Source organism: Haliotis rubra, unplaced genomic scaffold (assembly GCF_003918875.1).
Source record: "Haliotis rubra isolate DU_JTF1 unplaced genomic scaffold, ASM391887v1 Scf15, whole genome shotgun sequence".
Lineage (NCBI taxonomy): Eukaryota > Metazoa > Mollusca > Gastropoda > Lepetellida > Haliotidae > Haliotis > Haliotis rubra.
Window position 1 is genome coordinate 429,248 of NW_025765447.1, and position 15,753 is coordinate 445,000.

General features: G+C 40.0%; 1 protein-coding gene across 1 annotated transcript; it reads right to left on the minus strand.

Moving 5' to 3' along the window:
* Positions 1 to 531: 531 nt before the first annotated feature.
* LOC124270133 (queuosine salvage protein-like) lies at positions 532 to 14,082 on the minus strand. The gene is made up of 11 exons (XM_046705151.1): positions 13,991 to 14,082; positions 13,635 to 13,773; positions 12,030 to 12,161; positions 10,692 to 10,786; positions 9,988 to 10,120; positions 8,755 to 8,904; positions 6,896 to 7,019; positions 5,316 to 5,430; positions 3,698 to 3,762; positions 2,312 to 2,385; positions 532 to 1,078 (listed from the first exon to the last, which is right to left on the minus strand). Exons 3-11 carry the CDS (start codon positions 12,129 to 12,131, stop codon positions 914 to 916), a joined length of 1,023 nt encoding a protein of 340 aa, XP_046561107.1. The 5' UTR covers positions 12,132 to 12,161; positions 13,635 to 13,773; positions 13,991 to 14,082; the 3' UTR covers positions 532 to 913.
* Between the last annotated feature and the right edge of the window lie 1,671 nt (positions 14,083 to 15,753).

Consider the following 15,753-nt stretch of genomic DNA (forward strand, 5'->3'; position numbering starts at 1 on the left):
TGTCCGCCCGGAGAGCGGAAGGTCGCGGGTTCAATCCCGGCCGCCTCATACCAAAAGATGTTAAAATATGGTACTTGTTGGTCCCTGCCTGGCGCTCGGCATTAATGGGTTCAACAAGGACTGGTCGGCTCGGAGTCAGTATAATGTGTCTGAGTGGGACATTCATGCTTCACTGCAGCATGGTATATCACTGGGCTAGCACTATAAAACCGGCTTAAGTCGCACATACACATACCACACGCATGCTTTCATAATTACATCATCATGATTAGGTCGAAATATTCAGAAGCACGACGTTAAACCCGATTTCACCTCACCTATATGATGAGAGTGCTCTCCAGGCAGATATTCACTCAAACAAAGAGGATGGCTGAGTACTTAAGACAGAAGAGGGGATGGAAAGAAAAATAATTTGGTTCTGGAACTGAGGATGAGAGAGAGAGCGTTAAGTTTTATGCCGCTTTTAGCAATATTTAAAGCAATATCACCAGAAATGGGCTTCAGACATTGTACCCATATGGGGAATAAAACTTGGGTCTTCATGACTAGCAAACACTTTAACCACTAGGCTACCCACCCACCCCTGATAGAGAGGGAATAGATATATTCACAAAGAGGAATTATCAGTTAACATCAAGAAAAGTTAAAATATAGACTAGCCTGCCTGTCTTTGTTTGTGTCCTATTAGTCTGGATATAAACAAAAACATTTGTATAAAAAACAATGAACCAAACATATGCTGAAGTTACACAGTGGCTGATAAGAATTTTGTCTGTTCCTGGCTGTGACTTTGTCAGGTTCCTATTACCAGTCTGTCTTTCCAGAACACTCAAAGTTTCTTCCAATATGATTTATTGTAGGGTGTCACAGTGTTAACCAAACACAACCGATCAGGGTGAAGGTTTGTTTCTCATCAGTAATAAATACAGCGTACTTTGTGATATGGTATAGAGTCTGTTTCCTGAACATGAGCTCGTCTGAAGTCCCACAGAAACTCATCAATGAGAATGGAGTTGATCTGAAAGTCCAGGGTGTCACTGTCTGCTTCCTTCAATCGTTTGGCTTCCTCACACACCAGCTGAAAACACAATAAATACAATCTCTGAAGGCAATGAAGGACAAGAGTCATCAGAAGATGGCTAATCTCCCTGGCCCTGACAAACCAATTATCTTATTGATGCAGCACATTCCACAAGACTGACCCGTGAAGGTCCGGGTTAGAATTTGTCTTCAGTAACCCATGCTTGTCGAAAGAGGCGACTAATGGGATTGGGTGGTTAGGCTCGCTGACTTGGTTGACACATGTCATCAGTTCCCAATTGCACAGATCGATGCTCATGCTGTTGATCACTGGATTTTCTGGTCCAGACTCGATTATTTACAGACCGCCGCCATATAGCTGGAATATTGCTGAGTGTGGCGTAAAAGTTAACTCACTCACTCACTGTACAAGACTGGCTTGTCCAACTTCATGGCAATATTTCTATGTGATCTGTCTGTCCATATACAGGGTGAGTGAGCGAGAAAGTTTAGTTTTACGCCGCACTCAGAAATATTCCAGCTATATGGCGGCGGTCTGTACATAATCAAGTCTGGACCTGATAATCCAGCGATCAACAGCATGAGCATCGATTTACGTAACTGGGATACGATGACATGTCATCAAGCAAGCCTGACCACCCGATCCTCTTACCTCTTACCTCAGTTGCGTCTTACCACAAACAAGGGTTGTTGAAGATCAATTCTAACCTGGATCTTCATGGATTCCATATACAGGACTAGTTACAGAGCTACCAAAACAATTTCATGGAACTGGGATTCAAATATGGCAGCGGTCTGACACTAATGATGACATGGGTCAACCAAATCAGTGAGCCTTTCTAATCAGTCGCCTCTTACAACAAGCAACACCAGTTCTAAACCATATCTTCACAGGTCGGTAAAGATTTGAGTTAATGGAAGTGCCACAATTGGTACAATTACAATTACATGAATATAAATATGAATATTCATGATGTGATACAAAAGTAAGACAACACATAAAGAAACAGAGCTTAAACAAATAATTTTTTGTGTACTGATGTACACATTATCCAAGTCAAGGAATTTATCTGGACATGTTGAAGGGTGATATTTTGCCTGTATTTCTATGCAAGAAATGGCAGTAAAAATCCTAGATTTGAAATTAATTATCCCACAAAACATTATTCTACTTATAACCAATTTGTTCAGGCTTTTTAGAGCTGACTTGTATTTTATAGATGACAGGTTGTTGATCTTCATGAACACTGAGAAACACTGAGAAACACACCTCAGTAGCCCATATACTGCATCCCCGGATCTCCACCTCCAGACGGTCGCCATTCTTCATCAGAGTGTCTGCACAACAAATAATAACATGGAGTCAGTCGTTGAAATTTCAGGGGAGATAAAAAGAGACAGTTACAGACATTCTGCATCAAGTCTGCATGTGGTTGTAAATGTGGATAAATTGTGTGAGTGAATATATTTGATGTCATAGTAAAAAAAAGCTCTTGGGATGCAATCACACCTGGGATTCTTACCCTCACTCTCCAAGTCATGCACCATATCACCAGCACATAAAGTGAACTTAACACCGAAAGTACTACAATTTGTGCTTTACAAAATTTGTTTGTTTGTTTGTTGTTTAACGCCGCACATAACAATAATTGAGTCTGGACCAGTCAGTCCAGTGATCAACATCATGAGCATCGATCTTTGCAGCTGGGATACGATGACATGTGTCAACCAAGTCAGCGAGCCTGACCACCAAATCCCTATTATAACAAAAACGGTTTGGTGAAGACCAATTCTAACCTGGATCTTAGTGCCATGAGCGGGTATTAGTAACTGGATGTAGTGCTATGCAAATACTCTCATTATTATTAATATTATCTGCACCGGAAGTGATTTACTAAGAAAGTGTAATCCCAAATAGAACATTTGTTACGCTGAAAAGGCTCTGCGTATTTTGTAGCGTGAATGTCATAATATTATATGTACGTTACAATATAGGATGACATTAGTTGTAGCATTACGTATGCTTGAGAAACGGGGTCCAGGATATTCTGGACTGGAAGGATGAGTATTGTACACATACATTCTGCTCATAAAAGCCAACACATCTAGTTCTTGGTTCATACGCCCAAAAGAATTCAGTGAAATATTTGTCAGTTGTGATGTGTCAACCAAGAGAAATTATAAACATGAGGTGAGGTGAGGTGAAATTGGGTTTAACGTCGTGCTTGAGAATATTTCGCTCATATGACGACGTGCATGCGTGTGTCTGTGTATGTGCAGCTGCTTGTACTAGCCCAGACTGAAGCCGGTTTTATAGTGCTAGCCCACTGAGATACCATGCCGCAGTGAAGCATGAATACCCACTCAGACACAGTATACTGACTCCCGAGCCGACCAGTCCTTGTTGTACCCATTAATGACGAGCGCCAGGCAGGGACCAACAAGTACCATATTTTAACATCTTTTGGTATGATCGAACCCGCGACCTTCCGCTCTCTGGGCGGACGCTCTAACCACTACACCACGGAGGCGGCCTATAAACATGAAGATACCATGATGTCACTATAGGCCTGCCAGCTGACTTGCATGGTTATTTAGGGGCAGCAGGTTTCTTTAACAGGTAATGATAAGACAAGCTACAAAATACATACCTTTCGGAGCAGGTCCATGAGAGTGTTTGAGTACTGCAGAGCTCCAAAGTAGACCAGGACCTGTGGCACCCTGAACACAGAAGTGATACAAGTCTCAGGACATTGCTGTTACACTTTGCTTTCCCACTTATGATAAATGCATATTTTAGGAGCCAGTCACTTTTCTCCATTTTGCTCTATTCAATGTCATATAAGTGCAATTTTCCACACACGTGCTGTTTTCCCCCGCCTTTATTTTACAGCACAACCAGCAGTTGACCATCCCCAAAATATTGTAAACCAATAGTAAGTATTTTCCGCAATCTGATTGGTTAATTACCCTTGTCAAATATTGACAAGTGGAGCAAGGTCAATCATGTTGAACATGACATACACATCTATATGGACACCTGGTTGGGCTCGATACAAAGCCACTTGCGCAGATCGATGCTCATGCTGTTGATCACTGGATTGTCTGGTCCAGACTCGATTATTTACAGACCGCTGCCATATACATGTAGTTGGAATATTGCTGAGTGCGGCGTAAAACTAAACTCACTCACTCAATACAAAGTCAGATAGCCATTAAATACCCTTTATTTTTACATCAGCCAGTATTATCAAATAAGTTGCGTAGAAGACTGGTTTTTTAGGGGTAAATAACATTATATCTGTCAACTATGGGTTTTGTTTTCCACTTGTGCAGTGTTGTATAAGATGTAGAGGATCTTAATTTGAATAGGGATGGTTAGCTGGAGGTAATGTTTGTTAATAAATCCCCATCACAAGTATCCCTTTTCTTTGCGCTTATAGCTGTGGCTTGGGGTTGATCCTGCTGGGAACTCTCCGACATCTTGCCGTGATTTTGCACGAGTTACTCCGGCAGCTTGCAGTCCACTGCTTGTCAACAGGAACAGGGAGGGGAGTTGCTCACCCTGGTGGGTTATCTCCCCTGGCCTACTGAGGTGTTTCATAATTGCAAGTGGCTATTATTTTGACAAGTATCTTCCCCCAGGATACCGCCACCAATACTGAATAAACTTCGCCCATATTTGACCACACACAAGTGTTTTGTTTGTTTTCTTCTTTGATGTTATAGCCATTTTCCTTTCATGCTATAGATACCGCCAGAGTTCATGTGTGAATGAATCTTATGAAGTTAGATCACACATCAAAAAGGAGAAGTAAAATTTGATAAGAGTGAGTGAGTGAGTGAGTTTAGTTTTACGCTGCTTTTAGCAATATTCCAGCAATATCGTGTCGGGGGACACCAGAACTGGACTTAACACATTGTGCCCATGTGAATAAAACCGAACCGGGTTTCTATGAGCTGACGCACTGACCACTAGGCTACCCCACCGCCCCAAATTTGATAAGAAAGGAAACAATAATTGTCAAACTACTCCCCCATTGAACAGAATTGGAATTCTAAATGAACACTCTTGTTGTCACTATGATGAACAGTTTTGCAGACATCGTCTAAAAACCTTTGTTTAAATGTTTCTATTTAGAGCATGAAAAAATACAAAAATATGTGTGCCATCTTCAAAAACATATAATTACTGAACACATTTTCAAGCCTGTAATTGCTTGGTACACTATCAACACTGTGGAAGAGACTGACAGCAGTGGAACCTGTGTTACCTGTAATCTGCAAACATGGTGATGCTGTCAATGTCGTGAAACGTCCCCAGACCCTTTCCCTCGCAGCATCCCCAGACGTCAGCGATCAGGATCTGGGCTCTCTTATGGAGTGACACTGAAACCATCATCAAACACAAATACAAGCAGTTCTTTCTTGTAGTGGTAGCTTTATTCCATTGTATCAGTAAAAAGCTGTATATTTTTTCATGGTCTACTCTTTCAAAAAACTGAAAGGAAGTAACCATGGGGTTACGCACCAGTATCTCGGGCTGGGACGGATACTCGGGTACTCGAATCCGGATCGGGTACAGCTGGATTCGAGTCCAATTCCAAGGAATCGAGTACCCGGAAAGGGGAGAGAACTCTGTAATGTCAAGGGCATGTAACACAAACCAAGAACAAAATGGATGACACGCATGCTAAGTGGAGTGTTTGGGCTCATTTTGAGCTTGATGCAAATGGCAAGAGAACCAAATGCCGACTCTGTGGTACCATGTTATTTATTGTGGAAGCAGTGCAAGTTCAATGAACAAACATCTTGTTCTAAAACACAATGTAAAACATAAAGGTGTTCATTGCATTGTGTAACTCTAATTGCTTATTAAGTTAGTTCATTAAATGCTGTTAAGATTACATTGAATTTTGTCATTTCAGTTTCATGAACACATCTTTTATCTCTGTGTCAAGGCTGAATACATTCACTTTATAGAGATTGTAATTAAATGATTGTATGTGTTGGTGATATCAATTAAAACTAATGAATTAACATATTAAAGCGAACGTTTATTGAAAGAGCACATTCTGATTTGCAAATGCAATGTTCGACTGATTATCATGACAATAAGAAGAAAGTTATCAGAAATATATAGAAGCACAATTCACTTAGATCACATATAATTCCATTCAGTTAATATACATTTTATAGGTTCAGGTTCAGTCAGAATATCACACCTGAAGGTAGTTGTGTACTTGTTGACAAAATAACGTGTCTTTCTCATTGACGTAACACACATTTACATCTTTGGTATTGTCCGGTTAATGGATGTTATTATTAACGACTGTTATTTATTTGCACATGAGCAATGAGTTGTCATGTCACAGTAACAGTGTGAACGAAAAGTGCCGTGGAATGTAAGTAATGGTGTTACTCTTTATATTAGTTAAACAGACGTAAATTAAATAGTCTAAGATCAGTTTCAATGTCTTATCGCCATCCTTTCAAATTTTCTATAATAATTTCTGTCAAATCGTGATTGGATATTCAGAAGGTTGACAGAGCGCTGTATTCCTTACATTTCCGGGTACTCGATTCCGATTCGGGTAAGTACATGCGGGTACTCGATTCCATTTTTTCCTACCCGTCCCAGCCCTACCAGTATCCTAAATTTAACTTCATGTCTGAAGACTACAGTGGCAATTCCCCAAAACTCCAGAATTAAGCACCTAAATCGCCAGCCCACAAATATGGAACTCAGAAAACTGGAATTTTAGCTCACATACTTTGTGTGCACCTCTGATAGGCGTAAATTGGTACGGCTCAAATAGTGATCAAATCTATGAATAACAATGTAATTATTTACCTCTTTTCCCATTATAATCAGCCTCATCTCTAAAGGGAGGGAACTCTGTAACAATGAGGTTGAGAAGATCCTTGGCACTGCCATTGCACTTCTTGACACAGTTGGCGAAGTTGCCCTCATATTTCTGACAAAGAAATGAGTCACATCTCAACACAGATATTTGCGTAATAGAGTTGCATTTTGTAAATGATAAATACACAGCTGGAGATCATATTCCAACTTCTTGAAGCAACAATATGAAACACAGAAAGGTAAAAGGTTTCAGCTATCAAGTTATGATAAACCTATGCCTGTGTTTTACCTTCAGCTACGACCCGTGAAGATCCAGGTCAGAATATTGATCTTCAGTAACCCATCCTTGTTGTAAGAGGTGACTAACAGGATTGGCTGGTCAGATGCCATCGGTTCCCAATTGTGCAGATCGATGCTCATGCTGTTGATCACTGGATTGTCTGGTCCAGACTCGATTATTTACAGATGGCCGCCATACAGCTGGAATATTGCTGAGTGTGACATAAACCTACACTCACTCACTCACCTTGAGCTACAAAAGTGGTCAGGACCCAACTACTAATTTCAAATGTCTTTAAATGAGGGTCCTGCAGAGTAATGAGGTAGTGTACAGTCCTGGGTGCCGTTGTTCAAAATAACCTTAGCACTAAGACTATCTTAAGTCTATGTTAAGGTATGGGAGTTACGGTCACCATAGCGCTAAGACTATCTCAAGTCTATGTTAAGGTATGGGAGTTACGGTCACCATAGCGCTAAGACTATCTCAAGTCTATGTTAAGGTATGGGAGTTACGGTCACCATAGCGCTAAGACTATCTCAAGTCTATGTTAAGGTATGGGAGTTACGGTCACCATAGCGCTAAGACTATCTCAAGTCTATGTTAAGGTATGGGAGTTACGGTCACCATAGCGCTAAGACTATCTCAAGTCTATGTTAAGGTATGGGAGTTACGGTCACCTTAGCACTAAGATTGCTTTGTACAATAAAGCGTTGGCTCGTCACGCCAAAAACCCGGGTTCGAATCCCCACATGGGTACAACGTGTGAAGCCCATTTCTGGTGTCCCCCGCCGTGATATTGCTGGAATAATGCTAAAAACGGCGTAAAACCAAACTCAGTCAGACAGTTGTACAATGGCACCCTGTACTGTACTGACTTGAGTTTGGCTTTACGCCGCTTTTAGCAATATTCCAGCAACATCACAGCGGGGGACACCAGAAATGGGCTTCACACATAGTACCTATGTGGGGAATCGAACCAGGGTTTTTGGCGAGACGAGCCAACGCTTTAACCACTAGACTACCCCACCACCCCCCCTGTACTGTAAGATGTAGTAATTTTGTTTTAACGAAAAGCTCACATTTCATGTTCCGATTCTTGTACAGTGAATATTACTGTGTGTTCCTTGGGGTACAACATTTGTGCATGCTGGACATTTTTTTCTGCATCTTATACAAAGCTGCTAGGCAGAAAGGTATTTTTTCATTAAAAAAATTGTTCATTTTTTCATCTGTCTAACGAAACTATGTTAAGGATCCTTTCATCACTGTTTTTCCTTTATAACATCCTGCTAACAGGGTTTCAGACCCCTTTGTGACAAGTGATACTTAGGACCTTCTACTATGAGAAGATCAGTGAAGGTGTTGGACTTTTCGGTAAATGGTCTCTGGTCTTTTAAAGTTATTACCCCACTTTTAGCAATATTCTAGCAATATCACAGCGGGGGACGGTCAAAATTGTCTTCACACATTGTAACCATGTGAGGAATGAACCCGGGTCATCGGCATAATGAGCAACCGCTTCAACCAGTGAGCTACCCCACCGCCAGATTGTTATCCAGATAGTTACCTGTATGAGGACTTGACCCACTTGGTGCAACACGTCCAGTCTCTCCTGAAACAGCGGAATGTCTACCTCTGACTCCGACCGGAACACGGATGCCAGTTGGTCCTGTGTGATGCTGGCATAAAAGTTGGGGTCAGTGATGTTGATACCATCCTGGGTGATACAGCATAATGATACTCATCTTCATACATGTAAATGCACATTTAACACAACTATTTACCTGCCGATGTGTTATCGTCCACTACGTGTAAGTATTCCCCTCCTTGCTGCCGAAGTGTTATCGTCCACTACGTGTAAGTATTCCCCTCCTTGCTGCCGATGTGTTATCGTCCACTACGTGTAGGTATTCCCCTCCTTGCTGCTGATGTGTTATCGTCCACTACGTGTAAGTATTCCCCTCCTTGCTGCCGAATACTTACACGTAGTGGACGATAACAAATATCGATATTGATAATAATCTTCATACAACAGCATATCGATACTCATCTTCATACCACAACATTTTGATACTCATTTTCATACAACAGCATATCGATAATTATCTTCATACAACAGCATATCGATACTCATCTTCATACAACAGCATATCTATAATTATCTTCATACAACAGCATATCGATACTCGTCTTCATACAACAGCATATCGATACTCATCTTCATAATACAGTATATCAATACTCGTCTTCATACAACAGCATATCGATACTCATCTTCATACAATATCGATACTCATCTTCATACAACAGCATATCGATACTCATCTTCATACAACAGCATATCGATACTCATCTTCATACAATATCGATACTCATCTTCATACAACAGCATACAGGTATCATTTTAGAAGTCTTTAACAATGGATAACTACATAAGGACAAACTTTATGGATGAACGTCATTATTCAGGTGATGCAACGTTTCAATACAGCTTCTTGTTTCGTTGTCTAGCAGGTATGATAATAACAAGAATCTGTATCGTAATGTCGCATTACCTGAATAAATAAGTTGCTCATAAAGTTCTTCCTTATCTGACTCTCCAACTTCTAAAAATGACACTCAAAGAAGTAAATGGATAACTAGCTTCAAAATTTTTTCTTCAATTTTTTTTAAAACTAGACCAGAGTCATGATATACACCAAAATTACATGCAGTAAATTACATACAGTAAATTACATTCAAACAAGGCAAAACATAGGCACCAACATAGACCCACTGGTGCAGACCAACCAGACCTCACCTCAATAGCCCTGTTGAGAGCTGCACACAGACACCAGTAGCCTGTCCATTTCTTGCCCTTGTAGTCAACGTAGTACTTCTTGCTGGGGTCACGTGACCAGAAACAGAAGTTGAGAGCATCGGCCACGAACACCCTGCAGGAGTAACACACAGTACAATCACGTGACTAAAGAAATACAGTTCACTGTCCCCCCATGTATAGTGTAATAAAGTACACTTTTGCCCTAAACTATTACACTTAAAGTACAAGGACTGTTTTAATAGTTCAGGGCAACACTGTACTTTATTACACTATAATGACCAATTAGAATACCATAATATTATTATAAGGAAAATATGTGTCTTTCATCTTACTGAGTGACCTTACAAGATCCATATTTAGATGAGTGGTCAGGTCACCAGTGTAACAGTAAAGTTTTCAGGTCACAAAATATCATTAACATGTTATTGCTATTTGACAAGAAAAACACATATGATCCATTTGTAAAATATGTTTTTAAATATTTGGCGAGTTTCCCCAAATCAATTTCAGCAATATTCCAGCAATAGCACATCAGGGGACACCAGAAATTGGCTTCTCACATTGCACCCATGTGGGGAATCAAACCCATGCCTTGAACACTTGAACCATGAGGCTACCCAACCTCCTTGGCAGATTAGGAGACAAAAGGGGGAGTGTTTCTTGTGGTTACTGCTTGTTCATACCAGTTCACTGCAGCTTCGTCCATTGTCTTCGGGTGAAGTTCGTTCTCCCTCCAGGATCTCACCCCATACCCCGTCTTCTTCACCTCCTCGTACACCTGGAGCAGACGGGGAGTGAGTGAGTGAGTTGGGTTTTAAGTTGCTTTTATCAATATTCCAGCAACATCACGGCAGGGGACACCAGAAATGGGCTTCACACATTGTACCCATGTGGGGAATCGAACCAGGGTCTTCAGCGTGATGAGCGAACGCCTTTACCACTAGGCTATCTCACCGTCTCGGGGAGTGAGTGAGTTTAGTTTTTCGCCGCACTCAGCAATATTCCAGCTATATGGCGACAGTCTAAAAAAAATTGAGTCTGGACCTAAGCCAGCAAGCCTGACCTCCAGATCCTGTTAGTCACAGCTTTAGTCCTAGCTTCAGTAAAGATCAATTCTAACCCGGATCTTCACGGGTCAGCCGAAGGTAAGCACTAGATGACACTCAGTCAGGAACAATTACCATTCTACATATACACACATTAGTGCTGCAATGAATAAATACACTGTGAGGTGAATACGATATTTATACGAATATATAGAAATAATTATGAACATTTCTTCAGCAATACCTTATGGTTGCTATCTAGAAATTAGAATATCAAACACGCCATGTAATTGCTTAAGCTGAAACATTTAAATGATATTTTTGATAAAATGAAAAAATTGGAATACATCACGAACAATGCCGCTTATAGCTGTGACAGTGCCACAAGCGGCCCACTTGAATATAACATAAGTTACGCTACAGCATGGCTGGATACATTCCTTTTTGCATTACATTAACTCAGTTAAACAACAAACTAGTTTGTAAAATACAAACAGCATAAACTAGTTAGTAAAAACACGCTCTTAAACATATTCGTAAATATACAATACTAGTGACCATGAATAAGGAATTGAATTTATGAAGGGATATGTTTCGATTCACCAAATACACAAGTGAATTGTAACAGGACTAACAAACATACATGCCCATTCTAAAAAGGCTTACGTGCTAATCAAATAAAGTTAACGATCACACCATTCTTTCAAACGACTGGTACTATAATTGATAAGTCGTGTTTCTCTACATATGCCTCATGTGCAGGATCTGTCAACATGATGTCAGTTAGGATCGGACCTTCAACTCATTTCTTAGCAGAGACTTCACATTGATGTGAAAAGGGATTTGTTGCTTTCATTTATTCCAGATTTGAAAGCAGAAAATGTTACGTCTTCAAGATCCAGTGACAGTTTGTTCAAAGATCCTGCTGCAGATTAAGAAAAGGATGTGAGTCCAAGCAATCTGTAAAACACTCACAAACTTGGCACACTTCTTGACGCCATCGAGATTGATGGTCACATCTTTGCTTGTCTCAGCTATAAACCTCCCGGACTCGCGTGGTGAGAGAGCTGACATCATTCAAGAAACAATCCTGACACTTGCTGTGATCTGAAATCAACAGAAACAAATGTAAGCTACTAAGTCAAACTATTTCATTAAATCTTGTGACATAATATCATCACTATTTCCTCATTGTTGAACTCACTATATGTCGTTTTCAAAAGACCATTGCCAAACTTGATCATGGTTTGTGGTCATTGTCAATCATATTTCCACTCACAAGACCAAGTCACATCAGGAATCTATGGACTACGGTGCCAATCCCAAGGTCGGGGATGGCAACAACAAAAATTATTTTTAGCTGAAAACTTAATATTGTGTCACTGAATGGTTTTTTTTTTATGAAAATGGGGGGGGGTTCAAGGTTTCTCAACAGATTAAGACGATTCACAGGATTGATCAATTTGAAATAAAAACTCCAGAAATCAGCAGATCTGCGGAAATTTGCCATCTCTGCAAGGTCAAAATAATAATAAAAAGGTAAAAATATGTTAAAGCAGGGGTTCAAAAAAAATTTAAAAAGTCAATTGCCACAGGGCAAGTGACTTTAAGAACGTAACTTGCCCTGACTAATTTTCCACTTGCCCTGATTTTATGAAATAATCATGATGATATAATTATGAAAGAATAAATCAACATGGTATTTGATGTTTATGTTTACAGGACTATTTATTGAAAAGTGATAAATAGCAAAGAAAGATAACTTTATTTTATTATCATTGGGAAATTTAATAGCTACATTTTGAGCAGATATGAAATTAAATCCAAGTTTATTTGCAGTTTGAAACCATAAGTGGAAATTATCTAGTAGGATACCATTATTTGATTGCCCGAAATGAAAACCGACTTGTCCCCGGCGTCGGGCGATGGAGATTTTTTTAACCTCTGTAAAGGTGCCTTTAGGTCATAATCATATTTAGATTAAGATACCTTGTAACATTACTGATTTTAATATATTAAACCAGCTATATATTATATTAAATATTCCAGCTATTTGGTGTCAGTCTGTGAATAATTGAGTCTTGACCAGACAATCCAGTGATCAACATCATGAGCATCGATCTATGCTATTGAGATACGATTACGTCAACCATGTTCAGTGAGCCTGACCACCCAATCCCATTAGTTCCCTGTAATGACAAACTTGGTTGCTTGGGTGAAGACCAATTGTAACCTGGATCTTCATGGGTCACCCCAATTTTTAACCCTGGTCTTCAAAACAAGACTGTTATGCCCAAAAGAATAACATGTTTAGTGTTTTAATATGGGGAAATAACTGACTGATGAGTCCAGCCAATCACATGATCAGAGGAAGTATGTTATTTTGAAAATGATTTTTCATAATTTATTATCACATCACGAGCCAAGTGGTTTCCTAAACAGCTGAAATTGCCCCTAGACCATACGCTTGATAAAGATCAACCTAAAACAACAATATACAAGCAGCAATCTGTCTATATCAGAGGGTTATCAGCAGATTATTTATAGGACACTAATCAGGGCTGTTATCGGTTGTCTCACCTGTGGCCTGTCTGTGTGCGGCTGTTTTAGTGGACCAAGGACCACTGTTACGTGTGGAGTAGATCTACGTAAATAGGTCTAGTGCGGGCGTACACTTAGTCGAAGCTGTCGACCCTGAATCCGACCTAGGTTGGTGTTGCTGCAATGGAAAATAACGTCGATATGTATTGCTGTCACGAGAGACACCTTATCGCCTGCCTGGTTCTCTCGAGACGATGTTTACTGCTTATCTATGGCGGGTGCTTACCACACTGTTTCCCTGTCAGTGGGGCAGTTGTCTACATGTGTCATCAACTGGGTCATAATCACAGCAATACATTATGCATCGCACCACAGGCAGTTGTCTTGATACATACCAGTTGCCTGTCTTTCTTCGAAGTATATAGATCTACTGGTCGTTGCTATTTTACAGGAATCTGAACAGTCACCAGTTGTCTGGCCTTGTTAGAGTTATCTCCCTTAGATCACAAACCCGCCCCACGTGCGGCGATGTAGGAAAGAAAGTCACAGGAAAATAAAGTCACGGAAAAAAGGTCACAGGAAAAATAGTCACAATACCATAATATTTATTATATTAATGGGTTGTAAAATTGCCAAAAAAACAACAACGCTATTTAACTGTTTCATAATTACCGGTAATTAAGTCAATTTCTTAGTATATTACTTTGATTATGCTATGCATGGTTATGATTATTGGGTGGCTTGTGTGATGATTGTCTGTTTACTGCGAGTACCGTGATTTGTTAATAAAGTGGTCTTTCAAATGTTTTCAAAACACTTACTTGTGATCTTTTTGTGTCATGATTATTTCTTTATTTAGTTAATAAGGCGACATGAGCAATGGTTTCTGGTTCTGATTGAGTATTAAAGCGAGAACATTGTGATGTTGTTTTAGTTTTCTTTTGATGTGTGATTATTCCTTAGGATATGAAGCTGTCATGTGTACTGTACAGTAAGCACGCAAGTCGTAAGAACAAAATCTGGTGGAAATGTACAAGGAGGTCCAGTATGTCATGCAGAGGAATTTATTATTTAATTATAAAAGTATGATTTATCATGATGTTGATATTAACATAACTTATTGACTTTCTTTCCGATCACCGTGCGGGAAACCATTCCTGTTTAATTCTCGATTTTGTTAATTTGTTCTCACGATATCTCCAGAATTTATCTTTGACAACTTAATCTAAGACGTGATTACTGAAGTGTAAGAGATCTTAATGTACAGATTCGTGGAGAGTGAGACAGAGGGAGGAGACAAGGAGCTCACACACAGCCACAGACTTAAAATGGACATCCATCTAGCAAAATCTGCATTGGCGGATCCAGAGGTGTGTGTGTGTGAGAGAGAGAGAGAGAGAGAGAGAGAGAGAGAGAGAGAGAGAGAGAGAGAGAGAGAGAGAGAGAGAGAGAGAGAGAGAGAGAGAGAGAGAGAGAGAGAGAGAGAGAGAGAGAGAGAGAGAGAGTGAGTGTGTGTGTGTGTGTGTGTGTGGGCTTCGACACCCCCCAGAAAATGAAGATTTTTTGGGCGTTGGCGGAGCCAATGGGGGAGGATCCCAAGGGAGTTCGAAGCCCCTGAAATCCCCCCCCCCCCCTCTCAAAATTCCTGTGACCTGGGTTAGGGTTTAATTCATTCCAGTACATGTGTTTCAAATGTCTAAATATTTATCATTATGCATTATTTTAGTTTCTTTTAAATTTCTTTTAATTATTATTTGAATAATGTCATGTATTGTCGTATTATGGGTTTTCGGACGCTTAAGAACATCAATCCGTTGTTGTCTCGATTGTCGCAATTGTAAAACATGTCACGACAACTTTATCTTAAACACAAGCCGTCATCCCAGTATATACAATGTCTGTGTGCCTCAGCCTTCCCAGCTAACACATAACATTTTCGAAATATTTTCACAAGGTTTCAAAATAAATTTTCAAAATATTTTTGTCAATTCGTTTCCGTAACGTTATGAACATATTTCACAACGATTTATAATGTGATGGAAATGTTTTTAAAACCTCATGTCACAATATGGGAGACCCGTGAAGGTCCGGGTTAGAATTGATCTTCAGTAACCCATGCTTCTCGTAAGAGGCGACTAATGGGATCGGGTGGTCATGC

Coding starts and splice junctions, on each gene's coding strand:
- LOC124270133 (XM_046705151.1), bottom strand. CDS start 12,131: ATGATGTCAGCTCTCTCACCACGCGAGTCCGGGAGGTTTATAGCTGAG. Junction 5,431..6,895: donor TGATTATAATGGGAAAAGAG/GTAAATAATTAC, acceptor TGATGGTTTCAG/TGTCACTCCATAAGAGAGCC. Junction 1,079..2,311: donor GCAGTATATGGGCTACTGAG/GTGTGTTTCTCA, acceptor TTGTGTTTTCAG/CTGGTGTGTGAGGAAGCCAA.